This window comes from Acanthochromis polyacanthus, chromosome 2, assembly GCF_021347895.1.
Source record: "Acanthochromis polyacanthus isolate Apoly-LR-REF ecotype Palm Island chromosome 2, KAUST_Apoly_ChrSc, whole genome shotgun sequence".
NCBI classification, from domain to species: Eukaryota; Metazoa; Chordata; class Actinopteri; family Pomacentridae; genus Acanthochromis; species Acanthochromis polyacanthus.
In genome coordinates, this window is record NC_067114.1 from 42,986,994 (window position 1) to 43,011,316 (window position 24,323).

General features: G+C 39.0%; 1 protein-coding gene across 3 annotated transcripts in view; it reads left to right on the plus strand.

The window, feature by feature from the left end:
* LOC110955612 (protein kinase C-binding protein NELL1) overlaps positions 1-24,323 on the plus strand; it is a 393,573-nt gene that overhangs the window by 300,597 nt on the left and 68,653 nt on the right. For all 3 annotated transcript variants that reach the window (XM_022200669.2, XM_051945028.1, XM_022200668.2), the window contains one exon: positions 14,652-14,747. In XM_022200669.2, the coding sequence (XP_022056361.1) occupies positions 14,652-14,747 (96 nt within the window). The remainder of the gene's footprint in view (positions 1-14,651; positions 14,748-24,323) is intronic.

Genomic DNA, 24,323 nt, shown 5'->3' on the forward strand with positions numbered 1-24,323 from the left:
GAACTCTAGAGAGAAATAAATAAACAATGTAACACATATACACGCGTAAATGCACTAAGTTTGATAAACAATGTCATCGAGAGGGATACACGAGTGTAATCACATAATGAAACTTTACTCGTTCGTCCTAGCAGATTCATGTTATTTTGGTATTAGGACAAGTTAGACTCAATACAGAATTTTAACGGAATTCCTTTATTATTTACTAAATGTACTAAATGTAGAGGAGTGGAAAACAGCAAAACAGGCAAGATGCTGCAGCACTCCGGGCACTTCTCTCATGTACTGCGCGCGTGCACAAATAAAGGGGCGAAATCAGAGGGAGGGACCAACAGTGTTTTGGAAGACGCTGCGATTCAAACTCCGGACACGAGCTTTAATATATAATTTTCTTTAAAAAAAAACATTGTTTGAATGTTTTCAAGTTCAACAGTATGTTATGCATTTTCCAGTAACTTCACAAGTCATGAGAAAATGCCAGTTTCTCTCGTGTATTATTTTGCAAAGGTTTCTTCAACAGTAGGAGAAATATTTGGATCTCGAGCAAATACAACACGGTTAGAAAGGTTAAACCGAGAGATAGAAATGTAGGTTAGTAAGTTGAGCCTGTCATGTGTTGACAGACTGAAGGAAGTGAAGCAACAGTCACCTCAAGAGAGCATGATATGATGATTTCTTTTTCCTTCAGCTGCCTTCAGTAGCTGCTGCTGCTTCACCTGATGGGTCTTTTGCCGGCATTAGAGACAAACACACACAAATATGCATAACCAAATCAGGATCTCATCCGCCGCCTGTTTTAATGCAGATTCCTCAGCTGTCACTCCACTCATCTTCCTTTTCCTCCTTCCTCTCTTATCATCTGTCTATTTCCCAGCGCTCATCCATCCTCCGTCTATTCCACGCTGTCTGTCAGATTGACAGCTATACTACACAGTGTCATTTTTAACACTTTTTGCTTCGCTGTTATGTTCAGTACGCTTTGTGGAGAATCGCTCAGCGTGGAGACACATTTTAAATCAGTTTGTGTGTTGTATGTGTCCTGGAAAATGTACAGTTGATGCACATTTTTCTAACCACTGACGGAGTGAAGACGCTGATGGTGAAACATAATGAAAACACTGAAAAACTGCATTTGGTTTATTAGTGAGTGCAGTAAGCTAAAGGTGGAAGTACTTCTGCAAAACTGACAATATACAGCTGACATTTGGTCAGTAACTGAAATTTGGCTCCGTTTTTACTTACATACCTGTCTATATTTGGGAGTAAACACATTAAAAGATAAAACAATGAGTCTTGAAGGGTCAGTTCACCCCAATTACAAACAAAATATGGTTCTCAGGTTCTCAGACATTCACCCCGCAGCGTTAAAAACTAACAATATATCTTCTGCAGTCATTGATTCTTGAATCCATTGTTGATGTTCTTCAATCTTTCAGCACAGCAAGCAAAACAAACTAAATTCTGTTCATCTCCATTGTATTCGGATGGAGGCAGACATCTCATATTTCATGCTGAATCAGATTGCACTCCTGTTTGTGTGTTTTTTTGGCGAGCTGACTTATTTGATTTATACCTCTGCTGTAAAACAACATGACTGGAAAAATAGTGATTTTTTTTTTTCCCCTTGTAGGCAAAAGTGGAAAATTTGAATGTAATGGGAAAACCAAAGGAGAAAAAGACACCGCACTGTAAACAAGTGAGATCTTATAAACACAAGCTTCCTCATAAAATCAAATTTGACTCGATGTGGCGCCGATGCCTCCTCCAGGTTGGTTCGTGGGTAATTCTGATGCTACATCTTGCCTCTCAGCAGTCAGCTTCATCTTATCAGCGAGCAGAGCAGCAGCAGAGGTCTGGAGAAAACGGTGGCGTCAGCTCGCCTACCTGTGTGTGTCAGTAATGGATTCAGATGGAGGGAGCCGCTCATCCTGCGCCGCCCTCCGTTATGAAAGCTCCTCACATCCAGCTGCCAAGGGCGTCCCCGTTCCTCCCCACCTCCCCGCTGCTCTGATAGGTTCATGCCCCCGCGACTCTTTCCACAGATGAAAATAGATAAAATCATCCAGACATGGCGTGAACAGCTAGTTAATGTTCGCCACACACCGATTCAAGTGAGAGAAAGAAAAGAGGCGGCGAGATGAATATATTTCTATTTTTTTAATCTATTTTTTTATCGAGTTGTTATTCAGCAGTTGAATGTTTTCACATGAAGATATATTAAAGCAGACGTACAGGAAAAGCTTTACCTTGAGTTCTTTGAAGTCTTCGAATTCTAGTGATACTTCAGTTTCATTTATTCTCCGTTTTCAAACACATAAATGCGTCTATAAGCAGATACATGCCCACACTTAACACTCACGTCCTGGCAGAAATGTACTCTTTGTAAGTGTGGATTTTGTTGTCAACAATCTGACACAAGTTATGAATAAATACCAGTATGTATTAAGTTTATCTGTCTAAACACAATTATATGAGCAATGCGACTTCCAACTTTAAACCTGTTTCATTGAGTTTTTGTGCTACTTGGAGGAAACGAACAATAAAAGACACACGGACATAGTGCGACAATTTAACTAATAAGCAAATTATATAAATCAGAACTACAAATAAGCCCAAAATTGTTCATACTCATGCCAAATCTTGATTTGTAGTAGATTAAATTGAACTCATAGGTTTCTCCTGAGTGAAAATAACATCAATACATGGCGAAACACAGTAAGACACTGTGAGAGATACCAATGATGAATTTTAGCTTCTTCTACATTGTGTTTTTGTCCAAGATTATTCATACCACTTAGAATGGTTGCACATGTTTAAGAAGATCCCATGTCTTCCATGTTCCAGAGCATTCTACTCTCTACACTGAGGACAGATGATGCAGTAGTTGCTATTCGGGTCCATCACTCAGTGAAAGTGGGACATCAAGGCTGCTCACAAGACCAGAAAAGGCTATAAAGTCGTATTTAGATGTTTTAAGTGATAGTGGCCACAGTGCAAAGCAAAACCAGAATGTACAACCTTGAAAAATCTCTTAGGAAAGCTAAAAGAGAACCCTGCATTGCAACGAATGGTAGAGACCAAGAAGAATCCAAGAATTACCACCTAGACTGTCTGATGTTTCGTATCCAATGAGACTGTTTGATGAATCTGAGCAGTTCTGGTCGCAACATCTAAATCAGACACTGAACAGTGTTGGTCTTTACGAACACCAACCAATGAGGACTCCACTTCTCAAGGACAGACACACAAAGCTCACCACAACTTTGCAAAAGCTCACCTGGACAAGGAAGAAAGCTTTTGGTCATCTATTCAGTGGTCGGATGGGATGAGAATGAAGTTGTTTGGCCACAGGAACATGGTTTTATTTAGCAAGAGAAAGGAGAAGCATTCAACCCCAAGAATACCATCTCCACGGTCAAGCATGGTGGTGATAATGTGACATTTTGGAGGTGTTCTTCAGCCAATCTGCCAGAAAACCCAATCAAAATAAACGGCATCATGAAAAAAAGAGAATTGCACTGGGATTCTGGAGGAAAACATGCAGAAAAGCTTGGTCTTGGGCATCATTTGACAAGACGATGATCTGAAACATATCAACAAAATGATCGTGAATAGAAAACAGTATGAACATTTTGAAGGCCAGACTTGACTCCCGTTGAGATTCTGAGGATGGAACTAAAGACCAAAGGGATGCAAAGAAGTCTTCAAACCTCAAAGACCTAGAAATGAATCTTTCCATTCCTGCTCTATTCTGAAATGATCTTCATTGTGCATCAGCATGCAGATCATCTTGTACGTTCCTCCCGTAGCAGTATAATCTTTCACCTCCATCTTTTAAACTCGGTGCAAGTTCCCATTCTGCTTACTTGATCTGTTTACATGCGAAACGGATCATCAGTCATATGAAGCCAGGCAAGATAAAGCCAATGCAAGTGTTTCCAGGAAGCCTCTTACTTTTGGATATTCATAAAAGTGTGACTTTGGATTAGGATTATGGAACATGCTTTTAAGAGATCAGTCCAACTCTCAGGATGGAGATCCTCTCATTTTAAAGTGGCACTAAACAGAGCTGTGCGGTAACGGATAACTGTATACACAAGAAAATGTAGCTGTATTTTCCTGCCTAAAATGTAATGACTTGCAGGCAAAAAAAAATAGAGATCGCTTTGAATGCTTTTAAAGGGAAACCGAGAATCCCAGGGGGCCATTTAAACATTGACAGCTGTTTTACATCTAGAAAATGTGGCTCGGCAGAAAAACCTGGTTGTCAGTTTGCTTGTGTTTTTCAGTCTCCCTGTCTAACATAAACTAACGGCAGCTCGGTGTTCGCTCAGTCCTCTGCTGCCATCTGGTTATTTCAGCAACATTTCAAACTGTCGCTGCAGCTATTTGTTCGCTGATTGGCTTGGTTTAATTAAAGACCCCATTGGTGAGAACTAACACCTGAACTGAATGCAAAAATAAGGTTGATTAAGCCGCCAGTAAGTCAAAAATATCACATTTTCCTGTTATCCACGTATCATATCTCCAATCTATTAAAGCGATTTGAATAATTGCCTCTCACTTACAGTTTTAATTGGCATACGTTTCACTGAAAGTTTCAGGGGCATCTACTAGTGGCCTTTAGTAGAAGGGTGAGATAACAGTAAGTCACCCCACTTATTCCCGGAATTGCTTTGTAATTTTTGTCAGTTTTACTCGAAAATCGAAATGGGCCTTAATACCGGTGCCCTGGCCTGCAGCGCTCTCGCCCTCCATCCTCGAGCAGATTTGAAATGTGCGCAGCCTCTTCCTGGAGTGAGAAATCTCCCGAAGCAACTGGCGGAATTAATTGTCGTGTCAGCAGTATTGATCAACCACCCTTTCAACCCGCCGCAGATACATTATGGCACTAAAAATCTTCCTTAATGCGTCTTTAATCCGCGCCGACCGCCTGGCCCAAGTCCTTATTGTCTTGTAAGTGCACTCGTTATCTGCGATGTTCAGTAAATGCCCAACAGAGAGTACAGCCAAGGGTGAACTACCTTCACCGTGATGCATAACAAAGTGGGGCATTTGTATGAGTAAGTGGGTTGGCATTAATTCTTTCTTCGCTGCGCTTTTTTGGCATGTTCAGCTCTTCTTTGCAGACTTACAGTGGACTTCTACTTCTGCATGTAAGCCTGCTGTTGCACATTCATTAGCAGTAGGAGCTGGGCACATATTATCCACTGCAGCAAGAGAAAAATATTTCTTCTAGAAGAGACAGAGTATAGAAGAAGATGTGAAGCATCCATTATCTAGATACGAGTCCGTTCCTCTGTCAGAACTAATGGATGGTGTTTTGAGAAGGCTTCTCTGATGTGTTTTATTCTTCTCGCCTCTCCTTGATATCAGCATCTGTTGGAAGGTATGATTAGATTTAAAAGCGGCATTAATTGATTTTTTTTGACCGGGAAAGTTACAGACAGAAAGGCAGACCTAACATAACACCATTTAACATTCTCTTGGTTGACTTTTCTTAGCTGCCTTTACACGTCCATCATGCATTCAGAGCTGTGTTTTCAATGCATATAAGTTTCAAAATTCACTCCCCTTTGGGCATCCAACTCCAGCAAAAACTAAAACAAAAAAAGGTCTTGTTTTTCACCTCCTAAATATTTGACTTTCCTCACTTTGTCTGCCTGCTGTTTGGTGATTGGCGGGTAGTGCACAGGAACTTTATCTGAGTTTGTTGCTGCTGCAGGAGTTTGAGTTGGGTTGACAGTGTCGAAATGCTCGTCCATACAGTTTAAAGTGAGTGACCTCTGTCGCTGATGCCACTGTCTTCTGAAGCAGACGTCCCTCTGGCAGGAGGGACTCTTTGTTTGCCGACTGTTGTTATAACTTTGCCCAGTCCATTGAAATGTTCTAACAGTAAAGCCCAAAAGTGCTCATGGGGCCTTGATCAATCGCTGTAGACACACTGCGATTAAACAGGTTATGTTCACAGGCAACATATTTTAGGAAAAGGGGCAGAAGGAAGGAGGTAGAGTTGGATGACTTGCATACAAAATGCACCCAGAAATGTTGAAAAAGAGTTGGATATTAATGGCTTCCAGTGGACATTGCTCTTTATCAGATGTGCTAAACGAAAAATACTGAGACCACATGAAAGACCTGAAGTCTTGTGATGTATCTCACGACTGTACTTGCAGAAATAAAAGTGCATTAGTGTAATCCTAGATATCTACCTATCATTTTTAAAAATACTGCCTTATTTTGTGAGACTGAACGAAACAGTAAATGTCCTGTAAAATCAGGCGTGCTAGAAGTGTCACGATTCAAATTGCATGCAGTAGTTTAATCATTGATCAGACTACCTTTAAAATTACTGTAAAATCAGCTTTAAAGTCCTGAAATTTGATTTTTTTTGTAAGAAATTAGATCAATGGCTATCAATGTCTTAGTGCGCCACGTTAATGAGCCCCATAGAATGCTAATTATTAGCTCATTTCTATTCTACCATACAATTACAAAGCTCCTTTTCTTTCCCTTTTAGACCTTCTTGAATCTGTAGAGTATTGGCTGCCTTTCACTGTCATATTCCTGCTCTTAATTCTGAGATGGATCCTTGGACACCCATCGACCGTGAATGTGGCTGTTAGCCACGGCACAGAGTGGAATGATTTCATTCTCACCACCCACTGGAAAGCAATCTAGGCCTGTAATGGGAAACTCAAATAGCAAATCTGTGGGTATAAGCATGTCTCGAGAAGTCACGAGTCAGCAACAGGCTCAGTTAAGCAGTGAGATAGTTTAGCTGGAGGTCAAGGGGACTACAATGAAGGAGGGCAGTCTCCTCCTCGCAGCTCCGGCGCAGGCTATTTGTCCCTGTGGCGGGGGTCCCGGTAATGTAATGTGGAAGGGACACAGTGGGAGGAGTCCCAGAGATGGGGAAAGAAATAAAAAATTAACGAGAATTGATACGAGGCACAGAGACGCAAAGAGGAAATGAGGGAAGGAAAAGGTAAAGTGTTGGAGGGACGCTTTGTATGAGTCAATAGTGAGATTACAGACTTTGTGGAGGCTAGAGTTCTGTAGCATCAAACATAAACATCAGGTTTTGGTGTCAGGGAATGAGGAAGCGGGGATCACTATCTACAACCACAGGATAAGGAAACACAAAGCAGCAGAATACAAAGCGACTCTGCTGCTCTGCTTTGTCTTGTGTTCGATGTGAAATACCACCCCTCTACCGCAGCATGCAATGTTCCCCGCTGGGTTTGTTGAACGTATTTTTATTCCTCTCTCAATCTTATTCGGAATGGAAACCATCTCTGCCACACTTTATATGTATAGTCTGTGTAGGAAAAAGCCCTGCAGTTTAAAGGAAGCAGTTCTGCTGTCATAGAAACACAGAGCGCATGTTCTATATTCACCTATAGTCTAGCAAAAAAGATTGCATGTGCAAATTTTATTACTATTGGAGATTGCAGAGAGTGCAAACATGATACTGCACAAAACCTACGTGTTTGTCCCTGAAGAACTTTGAAAACTAAAAGTAATATGCTGCACAAAATTAGAAAAAAATGCATTTGCATATATATGCTGTGATATGAAAACATACAGGAGCTTTCACTAGACAACTTGAATAACTCTTCCCTGAAAATTTCATCCAAATCCCTTAATCTGTTTTTGAGTAATCTTGCTAAGAGACAGACAAACAGACAAACCAACACACATAACTCCACTGAGACTGCACCTCCTTGGTGGAGTAATAAGTTAGTGTATCAATTCATCTTTAAACCTGGAGTAAATAATACTCCATGAAACAGATTCCCCTTTTAGATTGTTCACCATCCATGCACATTTCGTTCGTGTATCAAGCAGCAACAAAAGTTGTTTCGTGATGCGTTTGAGTTCATTTGACTTAATTCACATCACATCTTCTGCAGTGTGACTACTGTGCATGCACATATTGTGATGTTGATGCTGAAAGAAAACACTGTGCAGCCGTAACAAGTGATTTTTCAACTGCACTGAACTACATTTGAACTTGAACACAACTTTTTGCTGCAGGGTTGACCGTGATTGGTCACACCGCTGAAAACAAAGCAGCAACAGGGCAAAGCAGATGAACTCCACAAGGCGAAACTTGCTCAGATTCCAAATGCGTTGCTGTCTTTACTGAACTGCATTTATTTCCAGATCATAGTGAAAGTCCATGCTTTTACTTGTGTCTTGTTATACATTTCAACCGAAACTTCACTGATTTTCCAGATATGCACTAAGAAGAGAAAACAGTTTTGGTCTGTGTCATTTTAACATCTCTAAAGCAGTTTGTTACATTTCATCAACTCTCCTGAAAAGTTTCTTTTTAATGCAACACTGTTAAACCAAACTCCAGTCCAGCAGTTTGATCGGATTCCAGGCAATGGCTCATTGATACTGTTTCTAATTGGCAGCGGCAGCATTATTACTGTTAACTATGATAAACCTGTGTTCCAGTGAAAAGTTCTACTGTCCCAATGGTCTAAATTTATGCCATCTGAGATCACGTGACAGGAATAAAATACCGCAGGCGGCTGGAAATTGGCGCTTGTATTTGTGCAAGAAAGCTATCGCCCTCAGCCATACAGAAGGCCCAACCCCGGCAAAGCCCCCTAATCTTTGGAAGCCATTAGTTCGATAGGCAGGCGACATTATGCTGATGGTGGTGAAATGATAATTAGAGCTGGAGATAGATTGAGTCAATATAAGTGTAATTAATTTTTAAGTGTGAGGTTTATTAGTACAGAGGCAATCAGGCTCCTAATGAGGGCCTGATAGAACTTCTTAAATAGTAGAAGCAGGCAGATTAATAGCTCTAATAGCTTCTGGCAGGAGACTGCTTTTATTTATTGCACTGCATTTGTTTGTATATTTGGCTCTGTTTTTTTATTTTTTATTTTACTAACACCGGGGTGATAATTTATGCGGACAAATGATCGTTCTTTGGGTTCATAAACCAAATGGAGACAAGCTGCTGCACATTTATTACACACAGACAGATATTCCACTCACACACCCTAACGTATGCAGCTATAAATAGAATTTTTCAGCCCATTAAGGCTCATCTTTTAAATCATGTCATTAATTAAGCTTAGAAATACTCAAGTAATTTCTCTTTAATGAACTTGCTCAATTAAGTCTGCCCTCTTTTTTGCTTTAATCCTCCTCACTTTAAGCACTCTTTTTTTTTTTCCTTTCTCGCTGCACTCGCCTGTGTTTTGTGGAGTACATTTCTCTGCCAGCCTCTCCTCTTTCTCCTTGTGTTTGTCTCAGGGTGTGTTGATGCATCACAGCCTCACACAGCAAATCACAGCTTCCAGCTAAATACAAAAAAGAGAGAGAGAGAGAGAGAGAAGGCAGGGGAGAGACGGTTGTGCACACATGCTCCCTTGCACAATGATAATACTTTCAAATAACCACTAAATGAGCTGCGAGTGAAATTTCACCTCGGGAGTGATCAACAACAATGAATCATGTAACTAAATGTCATCTAAATCAGATGGTTTGAGGAATAATTATGGCTTGTCTGTTTTTTGTTTTGTTTTAATCCCTATGTTCCTATACAACTAAACTGCATTCTCAACATATTTTATGCCCAAACGTTAGATTTTGATGTTAAAGGAAAGTCTTTCAGGTTAAAATAGTCGGAGGATGGAGGCAACAGGACCATCATTCTGAGACTTTGTTTCATTTACACTGGCTGTTTGCTTAGATTTGTGAAAATATCACACATTTTTTTGCCCTTTTCTCCATGTTAGAAGCTTGGCACCAAAACTACTACATTATGTTTAGGAAAATGCCATGATTTGTGTTAAAATATGACACTTGATGAATATGTTTGACACTTTCCCCCAATTTTTGGGGAGTACAAGCATGATGACTCATATATGATTGATTGGCTAAAAAGGATCAACTATAAAGCAATAAAATAAAAAGCAAAGGTGTTGATTTGAAGCGTCAAAAGCATAATCCAGTAGAAAACATAACTGAGAAGACAGTTCAGTTGTAGAAAAACATTTTGTTTCTTCAAATCCGTATGTGCCTATACATTTTATCCCCTAAAAGTGAGACTTTAACGTTGAAGGAAAGTCTTTCAGGTTAAACTAGTCACAAAGGAAGATAGGAGAGGAGGATGGAGGCAACAGGACCATCATTCTGAGACTTATGTTTCATTTTCACTGGTGTTTGCTTAGATTTAGGAAAATATCACACATTTGTTGGCCCTTTTCTCCATGTTAGAATCTTGGCACTAAAACTACTAAATAAAGTTTAAGAAAATGTCACGATTTGTGTTAAAATATGACCCTTTTTTGACATATTTGAAACTTTTCCCCAATTTTTAGGGGTAAAAAAGCATGTTGACTCATATTTGATTGATTGGCTTAGAAGGAGGAACAGAAAACATAATTGAGAATGCAGCTCAGTTGTATGAAAACAGTAAAAACAACTAAACTGCATTCTGAATGTATTTTATCCCTCCAGATGTAAGACTTTGAAGGAAAGTCTTTCAGGTTTAAATTGTCACATAGGAAGAAGGGGAGGAGGATGGAGGCAACGGAATCCATCATTCTTTAACTTATGTTTAATTTTCACTGACTGTTTGGTTAGATTAAGGTAAATATATATTTGTTGGCCTTGTTGTTCATGTTAGAGGCTTGGCTATGTTTCGTCGTCTAAATTACTTAAATAGCTTTGGGAAAACAGCACATTTGTGGTTAAAATATGACCCTTTTGCATCACATTTGAAGCTTCTTCTTCCATTTTCAGGATTGCAGACATCATGTGTTCCATCGCAGCTCATATATGATTGATTGACTGAAAAGAAACAACTATAAAAGAATAAAATAAAAAGCAAAAATGTGTTGATTTGAAGCATCACAAACATAATTCAACCATCACTGAAAATTCTGTTTATTTGTAGAACAAACTAATGATAGATAATTATTGATAGACTAAATTTGAGCTTTATTTTATAGATCTTAGTTTTTTGGCCAACATGTTTTGTAGACCTCTTTGGAGTAAATAATGAATACCCTATGTTTCTGAAAAAGGTAAAAGTAACTTGCAAGTGTTCTACCTTTTTGAATTTAGTCACAGCGGCATTTAAAATGTAAGTTTTTGATCTTCATTTTAGCTGAATCAAAGCAATCCCAGACTTTGCTCTCAAATGGGGTGTAAATCCTCTCTGCACTTTGACACACTGATCAAATTTAAACTATCCTGTCAATGGTGACCTTTGAGGAAAAAGAAAGAACTGAAGATTCCTAAAAGGAGGGAGCTGCCATATTAGTTACTGGTACATAGGTGTGCTGTTCTGAATGAGAAACTTCACTGTTTTTTTTACACAAAGGAAACCTGCCACTACAAACTCTGATGAATAATTCTCTGTGAGCTTACAGGTGACACCTTTCACACAATATTTAGTCTTTTGAGCATTTGCTTATTTGAAAAAGGTTCATTAGTGCAGTTTTGTAAAGACAACATTGTTTCGCGTGTCCCTCCGAGGCATTTTTACCAACTGTCAGTTATCTGTGATACAGCTGCAGTCACATCTGGCTTATTTAATGCTCTAAAGTGATATTCAACCAAGTCATTTTATTAGTTTGTTAGTGTTTTTTTGTATGCATGTCGCATTTTCCAGCAAATGCTGTGTGCAGAAAAACTCTGAGGCAGCAAATCAACGCGTGCTCGGATTTTATCTCACGAATTTCAAGTGCGGAAAAACTGCAGCTTAGGCGGTAGATCAGATCTTCCTTGAAACTGAGCCTCAAATCTGCTCCAGTTGTGCAGGTTAGCTCTTTCTGCAATCACCACATGAATGTGTGCACGAGTGAGTGAGTTTGTAAGGTGCAGTTATCTGGATGGATGTGATTTATACAACCACTCCACTTAGCAAGAAGTCTAGTCTGGTGCATCCAAAGTAAAATCACTTACAGCCTTCTGTGTGTGTTTAAAAAAAAAAAAAAAAGATTAGTTGAGTTTTGCTGTGGAAGAATCAGGTGGCTGAATTCACAACTTTTGAACTTGTTTTTAATAGACGGAACTGCAAGTCTCCTTTTTCGAGCAGCACATTTAACACATTTCAGGTGCTTTGCTGATTGAAATCACACGGAAAAGTTTTGTTTTGCTTCCCTGTTACTCTCACGACAATATTGATTATCACACAACAGGCAGAGATATTGGAGAGAAAGGTTTAGTGTGTAGATTTCAGGGGGAGTCAATTAGCAGAAATGGAATTTAATAATCCAAATTGTGTTTTCATTCACATATAATCACCTGTAACTGCAAATTGTTGGGTTTTTATTCGTCTAAAATGAGCTCTTTAAAGCTACATGTTGCACAGTCATGTTCATCAAGTAGCCTGTAGTGGAAAAATACAAAGACAAGCTCTAGAGAAAGACTTTTTCTTTCTAATTTATCACAAAAAGTTCTTCTGTGCTTTTGTACGAACGGGGTTAAGTGTTGAGTGTGTTGCTTTGTGCTACCTTACCACTAGACTTCACTGCATTTTACTCCTTTAATGTAACTAATTCAACCTGGTTCAGATATGATCAGCCCATTAGGAGACAGTGGAGTCACAATTTTGCACTCGAAAATAGAAAATAAAGGAGGAATTTGGTTGTTGGCACGGGTCAGTAGTCTAATTCTGGCTGTTTGGTTAAGTTTAAGTTAAAGTTTAGAAAAGGATCATAGTTGTAGTTAAAAATACACCCTGTTGATACAATACAAATACAAAGTTCCGTTTTGAACTCATCTAGGCTTGCGGCTCCACCACAGATGTTGCACCTATTCATACAGCTCTGCTAGTTCTGTTTATCATGAATCAAGGTTGATGATAATGCTTCTATTGAGCCAACAGTCAATGCTATGCACTGATAACAATCATTTTCATGAGTTGATAACGTCTGTATCACTTGCTGGTGCTTTAAACCTGCAATACCAGACTTTTAAGATAAGAGTGACAGCAAAGTAGAACTTTAACACTGATATATTATCACCTATATCTCTAGTTTATGTGGTGAATAAATTTGCAAACTGTGTTTAACCCACACATCCAGCCAACACAACATTATACTTTCTTTGGAGTTGTTTTTCTGTCTATCTAATTCTAGTGTCTAACTTTACTTCCACCTTGGTTTCCACCAGCTCCTGAGGTTCTTTTGCTACTAAAATGGTCGACTTTCTTCACCAAATAGTCACTAACCTTCATTTGAAGGACAAATACAGTCAGTTTGTTTTTTGCTTTTTTTTTTGCCAGAGCTTCAGTTTTTGCTAAAACCAGATACCTGCTGCTTCTGGAAACAAGCTGATGAGAATGTTGTCGGAACATAGTCATTAGCTTTGGTAATTTCTTTTACAATTGGATTAATTAAACTTTTAAAACAGCATCACTAATGTCAGTGTCCACCAAAAACAACAAAAACAAAATGTCAGTGTCTGTATCTCCATAACTGATAGCTTTACAGCTGTTTTTTTTTGTTTTTTTTGTGATAACCACTTGGAGGAAGAATTTCACATCACATTCTTTCAATTTGACAGTTTTGAGATTGATATTTAAACAGTAATGTGCCTCTTTCAAATGCATCAACATACAGTAACATAAAAACAACATTTATTAAAGAGAATGTGAATGACAAAAAGGTGCCAGTGTCAATTCCCACTAGTTCACTTGAAAAGATTTTGGAAAATAGCATAATTTGGGTTAAAATGCGACACTTTTATGCCATATTTGAGGCTTTTTCTTCGGTTTCTGGGTTTTCAGGGTGGCAAGAAGTCTCATCTAATACATGATTGGCTGGTCAAAAAGTAAAGCAATATCATAAATTACAACGATATGATGATTTGACACACATTTTAATATCCACAAACAAACCTAATCCAACGGAAAATATGTTGTTCTCATCCAAATTGGGCCAGATTTCAGCTTTGTCCCACATTTATTCACCAGCATGGTTTGCAGACAGTTGTCTTCCAGTGATGTGGAAGATAATAAATGCCTTCTGTCTCTACACACATTCACACACTGATGGCGGAAGCTGCCATGCAAAGCGCTAACCACGACCCTCCAGCAATTAGGGGTTCAGTGTCTTGCTCAGGGTACCTTGACACGAGCTGTCGGGGCCAAGGATTGATCCGGCGACCCTCCGGTTGCAAGACGGCCACTCTACCCACTGAGCCATGCCCCCCCACCCCCTGGCAATCTATATATAAATATGTAGATTTACACAACTCTTAAACAGGCAGGACTGCTTTCAATGTCCCTCTCACACATTTTATCTCTATTACTGCAGAGTCGCTGTGTTCCACCTGATACACAACTTGGAAGAAGAATTTCATATCTTTCAATAAACCAAAACTAAATCTGAGGAGGCCGGGTTACAGTTTTTTTTTGATGTTCCTCTTTCTAATGCATCGACACGCAGCGACATAAAAACACCATTTATAAGCCCATGTGAATGAGAAAAAAAAGCGTCCCAGAACTTTTACACTCCCTTTAAAAATCGTCAGGGGAGCCACTTTGCACCCCATAACGCCTTCGCAACAGCTTAAATGGCAGGAATTCAGAGGGGCTTTTTTCTGGTGTGATTTCCAGGACATGAAGAGAACTTATACATTTTCGTTTTCTTTCTTTTTTCCAGCCTTTTGTGAGGAGGGATGCCGGAGTGGAGGAACCTGTGTGTCTCCGAACACCTGCGTCTGTCCTTCAGGATTTACGGGACGCCGCTGCGAGACAGGTAAGAACTGAGGACCTTTTTATTGAGCCTGGTCTGAGGCCTCACTTGTCTTTTTCTATTCCCGTTCCTTCTCCGATTCTCTTCTCTCACACTTTCACCCTCCATCTCTAAAGGCTTGTGTTTAAATTGGACGCTGAGATTGAGAATCACATGAGAGTCACAGAGAAGGACAGCTAATTCTTTTCTGCTCTCCTCCCCTCATCTCCTTCCTTCACATCTCTCCTCTCTCACTCTGTTTTTCTTCTTCCTTGTTTCTGTTTTCTCTTCTCCATCCTTCACTGCCGTTTCCATTTCTCCTTAGCACCTTCCCCTCACTCCTCTTTCCTCTTCAGTTTCTTCTGGTCTTTCTTAAGAAGTTTTTCCCTCATTTTCCACCTTCTTTCCTCATCTCTGCTTCTGGTTCTCTCTCCTTCCTAGCTCCCTTTTTTCACTTTCCTCAATTTCATTTTCTTCTTCTTCTTTCCTCTTTTTGCCTTTCCTTCTTAGTAGGTCAGTGTTTACTTCCTCTTTTCTTTCGGTTTTCCTGTTTTTCCTCTCTTTAGTCCATTCTTCATCACCTGATATCCTCTCTTCCCTTTTGCGTCTGCACTTTTCCTCCTTTGTCTTTTTCTCTTTTCCTTCTTTAACTTTCCCGATTCTTGTCCCTTTTCGTCTTCTCCTCTTCATCCCTTTTTTCTTTCGCTCTCGTTTTCTTTCCTTTTCCCCCTCTTCCCTTTATTCTAATTTACTCGTGCTTCCGCATTTCATCTCTTCTCTTCATCCATTTCTGCCCTCTCTTATTTCGTTTAACTTTCTTTCCTCTCTTTTATCCATTCCTCATCACTTATTGTCCTCCTTTTCTTTTCGATTGGACTTCCCCCTTGTTTTTTTCTCCTTTCCTTCTTATTCTCTTCTATTTTCCTCACTTACTTTAGTCCCTTTTCCTTTTCTTCTCTTTCAGCCCCCTTCTTTTTTCCTTCACTTTCTGTTTTTCTTTCCTCCTTTCTCCTTCTCTTTCCTTCCTCTTACTTCTATTCCCCTTTACTTCTCCTTCAATCTTTCATTCATTTCCATCCTCTCTTATTTCATTTAGCTTTTCTTTTCTTTCTTCAATCCATTCTTTATCACTTCCTACCCTCTCTTCTTCGTTGTCTTTCTCTCTATACCTACTTTTTATCCTCATCTATATCCCTCTCTAGGTTCCCTTCATCTTTTCTTCATCTTCTCCTCTTCTTGTCTTCTTTCAGCCCTACTTTTTCTTCCACCTTCTGCTTTTTTCCTTTGTATTTCCTTTATTCTTTTTCCTCTTTCTTCTATTCTCCACTCCTCTTCCCCTCTTTTGTCCCTTCACTTCCTGTGTCTTATCTTATTTTCCTGTATTATTACACTTTTCTTCTTTTTTTAAAATAATTAATTACTTTAACTCACAGATAGTTGCTGTAGTTAATGTCACTGTCTGGTTAAATTATAAATTTCTTTACTTTATCTACATCAATCGACAATCATAAAACTAAGACTAATTCAGATCTGCTGTCAGATCTGCATGCTAGAACCGTTAACAGGTAATCAGCCGCAATCAGCAGGAAACACATTTTGTTAAATGCAATCAGCGAAAGACTAATTAACCCCCCAATAAACAGCATCAAATATCTATCAATTAATTAAGGTGGCAAGCTGACTACACGGCGGTGTTCTCTGAGATTTGAATCTTAGGTCCAAACAGAACATTTCACTGTTTCAACTTGGCACAGACTTAACATTTGTGGCTGCTAATTGAATTTTGATAAGCAGGATTGGTTTTTAAAAAAAAAAAAAAAAAAAAGCAGCAAAATGATTTTGCATCCTTTCTTAGAAGGGTAAGGGGAGGAAAACATTATGCAAAGTAGAAAATAAAAGTGTTCAGTCGGGGAGCAGATGAGGTGCACAAAGCAGGTCCCCCCTAACAGGAAGCAAAATGTGGACTTACACATCATCCCACTAATGAGGCTCCTCCCTGTGGCTGCTGCCTGAGGCGGCTACAAAAGTGATGCTGTGCAAAATTACTCTTTGTCGAAATCCGCGCCTGTCTCTGGGTGTCAAACGAATGCTCTCCACATGTATATTTCATTTTGAGGAGCTACACAAGAGCTGGGTCTGAAAGTCAGCCAACAATAAGTTTACTTTGACGACATATGTAGATTGTACAGCTCGCTAAAAGGGGAAAACAATTGGAGCAGAATTATTGAAATCAGAGTAAATGTGTTAGATGGTGGTTGTCTGTGCCGCTGAAGTGTTTGACGTTAATGCTGTGGTTGATGTTACATCGCTGAAAGAAGCTGAAGAGGTTCTTATGATGCTGAAAGGAACTGAAGTGTGTGCACACGATTTTAGGTCTGTAAATGATATTCTGAGTAGGAAGGGTGGCTTGGAATATTGCAGTGGCTTTAGATAAGTATTTACTTACTAGTCAAATTACACTGACAAATGTATACAATGTAGAATGAAGCTGGTAAACATCTATGGAGCCCTAGAGGACTTTTAGGTTCTGCTGCAAACATCTTGGTACCATGGGACACATTCAGAGTTTGGTGGAGTCCACATCTCAGTGGGTCACTGCTGTTTTGGTGGCTCAAGGGAAATCTATACAATACCATACAGCTGGTTTCAAAGTTTTGGCTGATCCATGTGTGTTTATGAAGCATTAATTTGATCTAAAAATTCAGAATTGAGCGCAAAATGGTAGGTTTTTGCCATGAGAAGTTCCCGTGTTTGGTTTGTTTGACTTAATGCATAATCCAAAGTTGTCTTTTAGAGCAAAAAAGGAAGCATTTGTAGTTTTTGCTTGTTTATTTGGATTCCCATGAGCTTCCAGTTGCTAGTCGTCCTGGGAGTGATAACCTGCATCTAAAAAGCGTATATAAGCTCATTTAGATTAAAAAAAAATGGAGATTAAACGCTTCCATGTCCTTAAAGTGATGTCTGGATTGGTGGATTTTTATTTATTTTTTTCTTTAAGACTTGACATGTACAACTTGTATGAACCGTGCGTTGGGATTCTGTTGTAATTCTGTTCTTTGTATCTGCGGCTGTATTTTACTATCAGTCTGTCTTTCCATCTGTTGAACTCTCACTCTCTGTGTCTCTCATGTACATCTGTCTCTATCTTTTCACTCCACTTCCATCTCCCACTGTGTTGTCTTTCGCTGTCAGTATAGTAAAACCCATCACTGCCCCAGCAACTCCTCTCCTCTGGAGCATGCACTGTAGCTCAATGAGAGGTTTAGAGCATCTAAATATAAACCCAGTGGGAACGGAGTCAGTCTTATCACTAATCTTTTCATCTTTTCTCACACTGATGTGTTCCTCAGGGTTGCCACACACAGCCGCCACAGATCCTTTTGTTAGATCCTCATGATTTATTTTCTTTACTCCAAAGGAAATCACAAACTGAAACCTCTGACCTAGCGGTGAACCTACAGTTCAAGCATATTTCACTTTTTGGTCAAAGCTGTCAATGTTAAGTACATAATGTAATAGAGACCGTGTGGCTGGATTAGGGCTGACTCGTTTTTCAAAACACAAAGTGCCACGAGTTGACTTCTGTCAGAATATGGACAGTGAAAGAAATGGTATTGCCTATCTCAGTTTGTGTGTTGGAGGTTTAAGGTCCGATAAAACTGCTGATGAATCCGCAGCTCTTCACTGCTGGCTGCCAAGTGTAAACCTCACAAATGAGATGCTATAAATGTCTGGATGTACGTTGGATCAACCTCTGGGCAGCATTCAAAGGTTTATTTTAATGGAGCACTCTCATAGCCTGTGGCGACATCAGAGGTCCTTCATACAGCAATCAGCACCTCTATATGCTGTGAGAGCAGTAGCGTCTCAGACCCAAACAAACTGGCATGTTGGCCATGCCTTTTCCCCTTCCTTTTGGGTTTCATTTACAACCAGAAATATTGTCTGCAGTAACCCAACGACATAAAGATCCTACCACACTCACGAGCCGTCACAAGTGTCGTAAAATGCACAGCTCAAAAAATCACCACTTTATTCTTGTGCATGCCAGTGATTGGACATTTGAAAACAGTAGAATTAACCCACTGAAGGATCAATTACACTCCCTAACTGGACAGATCGATGTTCCAGAAGTTTAGTTGAATTGACGTTGTACTGTGATGATTACGTGTTCAGCCGTATTCATGGAATCGCTAAAACAATGAGCTGCTGTATACTCAAGTAACATTATCTTCACTCAATTTGTGTCTTCATTTGCTATGCTACGGTCTCTGTAACTGTTTCACCATGACACACAGCAAATGATATTAGTGGATACTTGGCAAAACAAAGACAAAGGTAGGATAATTTAGGAATGATGGTCTCACAGAGATGCAACATCCAGTCTACTAAATACAAGTCCTGTTGCTGACACCAACTATGAGGCACTTTTCAAACTGTAATCCTTTGTATGGGAACACAATTTTTGGGAGGCGTTGTTGCAAAACACCAAAAAGGTCAAAGTGAGAGTGCGCAAGATAATGTAACACAGTTTAAAAGATCTGTGTGAGTCATTCAAAGACACACAATTTTGCAGGAACACCCACATCCCAGACCAGAATAAACAGGCAGGTCAGCCACCCCCTTCCTTTCACATCTCATTTACAATACAGCTACAACTGTTGCCTCACACTAGCACTGAAAAACACATTGTATGTAGCTGTGAATATATTAAGTGTTATGTGGAGAGACACACAGAGTGGAAAAAGATGGAGGGGAAGCAGAGAAGTGCAAAACAGCAGTAGAGACTCTTGCACTGAGCTGAAATGAAATAAGAACACATAAATTAGGTAGTGAACACGAAAAACTACTTTGGGGCACTTGCTGAATACTCCTGACTGCACTTTGACTCGTAGTGTCTTCAAGGAGAGCCAAGAGTTTCAATAGGAGGGACTCACGTGCACTAATATAGACTAATATACTGCATTTTTACTGCATATATCCTCCATCTCATGTTGTATCTCTTGGTCAAACTGTTTATAGTGTTCATACTGGTTATCTTGAATGTATATATACTGAATATATTTCATCATTTACACTGTTCATACTTTTTTTATAGTGTTCATGCTGTTTCATACCACTATTTATCCCTGCCTGTACATGTATATTTTCTATCTTATAGTCTATCCACAGTAATTAATTCATATACTTAGTGAGAATATAACACTCTGTCCATACTGTTCATTTCTGTTATGTGACGATTGGTGTTGGTTTGTCCGTCTGTTTGTCTGTCTGGGAGCAACACTACTCAAAAATGGATTAATGGATTTAGATTAAATCTTCACGAAAGGTCAGAAATGACTTAAGGACCAGCTGATTAGAGTTTTGCAGTGGTCTGATCCACAATTATTTAATTTTTTTTATAGATTTCAGCCGTCGAAAATGATACAAATAATGAACAGCCTTGGCAGAGTACTGCGGTCTCTGAGTGCTTTTCTAGTTCTAATTGTAATCATTGAATTGAATTGAATTTATTTATTTGATAGGGAGGATGCAGTTTAACATAGTTCCATTACTTAGCATGAATCTGATGTGCTGCACAGAGAGTTTATAGCAAATGCTAATTTCCAACTCTTGTCCCTAGATGGGCCTTTAAATATAAAAGTCAGGATATATAACATCATAAAATAACAGAAAAGTTTACAAAAGGACAATAAAATACATGTTCACATAAAAACAAATAATTACACAAACCAGTTCAAAATAAGTTAATAAAAAAAAAAAAACATGGCAAACTAAGAATGATTACAGCTCTGATTTGCTTTTAGCCAGCACTTGACCTTTGTAGAGAAGGGTTTTAAATCTGTGATTAATTTGATATCGGTTGGTAATGAATTCCAGAGTTTAGAGCCTCTAAAAGAGAAAGCTGACTGTCCAAATGTTTACTTACATTTTTGTATGCTGCAGTTTCCATTCACCTTACTTCTTGTTACTCTGCTACTGTTCTGTCTTTGAATAAATTTGGATAAGGGTTCAGGGGCAAGATTATTAATACATTTGAAAACTAATTTATGGAATGAAAACTGCATGAAACTTTCAAAGCTCAATAGATTGTATTTTTTCAAAATGTGGCAGTGGTGCCAACAGATGGGTTTTTTGTCCATTACTTTAACGGCTTTATTATACAAGGATGACAGACTTTTGATTGTTGAAGGTGAACCCTGGGCCCAAACTGTCATACAGTATCATAGCGTGCATAAATATCTGAGCTGCCTGAATTGGTATGTACTGCCTTATTAATTTAAAACAGTTCAGATTACTTTTTACTGATTTGGCGATTTTCTTCTCATGTTTATCAAATCTGAGCTGTGGATCTAAAATGACTCCCAAGAATTTGAATTCATTGACTTCTTGTATTTCTAGAGCCTTTATTTCCACACAAAATCTTTCAAGTTGGCACCATTTCCTTATGGAGAAGCACATTGACACTGTCTTATTTAAGTTTAAAACAAGATGATTGAGCTCCAGCCACTGCTGGACTCCATACATATGGTCAGTCAAGATTTCTGCTGCCTTGCTAGGTGACTTAGCAGGAGCATAAATGACTGCATCATCAGCATAAAGCTGGATGCCATTGTCTGAACACATTTTGGGCATATCATTTATAAAAAGACTAAAAAGCAAAGGGCCAAGAATTGACCCTTGAGGGATTCCCATTGTGTTTTTTTAAAAAGGATGATGTTTGTCCGTCAACTTTTACACACTGTTCTCTATTTAGGAGGTAAGACTTGAACGAATCAACTGTGTTTTTAGAAAAGTTAAAAGATGAAAGCTTGGAAACTAGAATGTTGTGGTTGACAGTGTCAGATGCCTTTTTTAGGTCAAGAAACACTGGCCCCACAACATTACCACAGTCAAGAGACTGTTTTATGTTTTCAACAAAACAAGTATTTGCAGTTTCTGTTGAATACTTTGGTCTAAAGCCAAACTGTTTAGGATGAAGAAGTTGATTGGTTTCTACAAACTCTATAACCTGCTCTGCCACAACTTTCTCAAGTACCTTTGACAATACAGGGAGAATAGAGATAGGGCGGTCATTGTTGACCAAATCACAGTCACCCATTTTTAAAATTGGTGTAATGACAGCTTTTTTCCAGTTATTTGGAAACGTATTTTCTCTGATTGACAAATTAATAATGTGAGTCAGGGGAGCAACCAATATAGAGCTGTTCTTTTTCATAAATTGTGCATCCAAATTGTAAATATCTTTTGCCTTAGAGTTTGACAACTTTTTTTATTATTATACAATAGTGCACTTTTTTGTGTCTTTTGCACTACTATTTAGATACTGAACTGCCTTTAGTTGTCTTTGTATCTGTGCACTGACAATAACAGTGAATATGATCTAATATACACAGCCGGACTGGTTACTAAAGCATAGAACAGAGAAATTTGGATAAACTACTTCTGTGTAGGTCACAATTATTCTAGTATGTCTTTACATAGCAGATAGTTGTTGCTGCTGCTTTAATGTTAATGTCATTTTTAGAACCTGTAAGGTCAAAAGATGCTGGCATCTAAGTTAGACATTTAAGTTAAAACACATTGTCTTCATGATTCAGGTGAACTGCTGTATCAGCAGCATTGCAGGGATTGTATTTGACTGTGTTTTTGTATCTGCTGCATACTGAAATAGAAGAGCTTAGTTGCTGCAGTAGCAGTGTTGGACAGCGCAACATCTCCTGATCTCTGTGGTCTTTGCAACTGCTCCGTTAATTCAGTATGCTGTGGATTTAAAGCACATTTGCTGGTCACAGATGAGGAAGCAACTAACATAAACTTCGGTTGTCATCGTCTGCCGTCTGAGGACACATTACTGTAAACGTCCCGTCAGACATTTTGCATGGTGTTGTTTCAGTAGGTTAGTAGGGCCGGGATGAGTGTGATTATGTAAAGCTTGGCAGGCCACAGGACTCTCCAGAGAGCTCAGGGATTATTTTCACATTGTTTGGATTAATTCCAGGTTTACTCTGCGAGCTCAAACTCACAGCTCGTCACGATCTGCGCTGCCTTCGGTCCCCATTGAGAAAATCCAAAGATGGTGCCTTGCAAAAAAGTTCCAAGTGCTTTGCATTGTGATGGGAGGAAACAGAAGGAAATGTGAAATGCCTGTCTGGCTTCCTTTCCCTTCCACGCCTGTAACAAAGATTGATGGAGTGTATTTGTGTGCCGAGTTTAGCATATTGTACCTCATACAGCACGAAGGTCATCTGTCCACTTCGCTTCCACAGACAGAGAATGGCAGGCTGTTCACACACTCTAAAACACACTTGTACCCACACACCAGCCAGCGAATAGCTTTATAAAACTGTTGAGCATCAGGAATTATTGACTCTGCAAATTAAAAGAGTTTTTAGTACGTCTAAATAAAAAGGTCTTACTAGGCAGGTGATGGATGGGGTTTCAAATAACATGTGGGCTCCATAAAAACAGAGTCCTCCTGGAATTAAGTATTTCTGTGTTTACAATGACTGCTGTGAGTCAGGCTGGGTTTCTGCAAAGCATGTCTAAAAATAACTCAGATCTAGAATATTTGAGTTTAATGTAATAAAATTAAAATCTAAGGCTGATGTGGGTGATTGTTCTGTCTAAGCCTTTGGTGGACAGCCAGATATCATGCAGCTACTGGGCGCATTACCATAAGATTTAAGCCTGATGTTAATGATTCAGACAAGAAATTTACTGTAAATCCTGTCCTCCATCACTTTTACGTGCACTGTCATTAAAGACAATACTAAAGTTGGTTTAGCATGAAATTTGAGGCCTCCACCACATTTATACCCCATAGAAATGGAAGTATTTCCAGTTAAACAAAACTGCATATTGTTTTTGTGCCAGTGTCATGTCAAAATCATCAAAATAAGAGCTGAAAGTGGAGTGCATTCTTTTTTCATTAAATGCAGTGATGATCCACTAGCTATCCATTCTGCAACCATGTCTCCCCTAAAATGACGCCCTTCTACAACTAAACTGCATTCGTATTTTGTCTTTTTAAAATGAATGTATTTTCTCATTTGTGATTTAATAGGAAAGTCTTCCAGTTTGGTTAGGTTGAGGCATCAAAACTATGTATTCAGGATTAGGTAAACAGGTAAATATTGCACTTTGAATGACGCTTTTCCAACAATACCTACATGCTAGAAGTTTGGTGAAGTTTATGCACCAATATGACTGTTGGGTTTAGAAACATCTCGATTTTAGTTAAAATACAATCTTTTTGCTATGTGTTTAAAGCTTTTCCACCATTTTTTGCATTGCCAGAGTGACGAGTCCTATCCCATTTAATATATGATTGGATGGCTCAAACGGTGCAACAATAAAGCAATAAACAACATACACTACTGTTCAAAAGTGTGGGTTCCCCGAGGCGATTTCATGTTTTCCATGTAAACTCACACTTTTATCCATGTGCTAACATAATTGCACAAGGGTTTTCTAATCATCAATTAGCCTTTGAAAATGATAAGCTAACAGAATGTAGCATTAGAACACAGGAGTGATGGTTGCTGGAAATGTTCCTCTGTACCTCTATGGAGATATTCCATTAAAAATCAGCAGCTA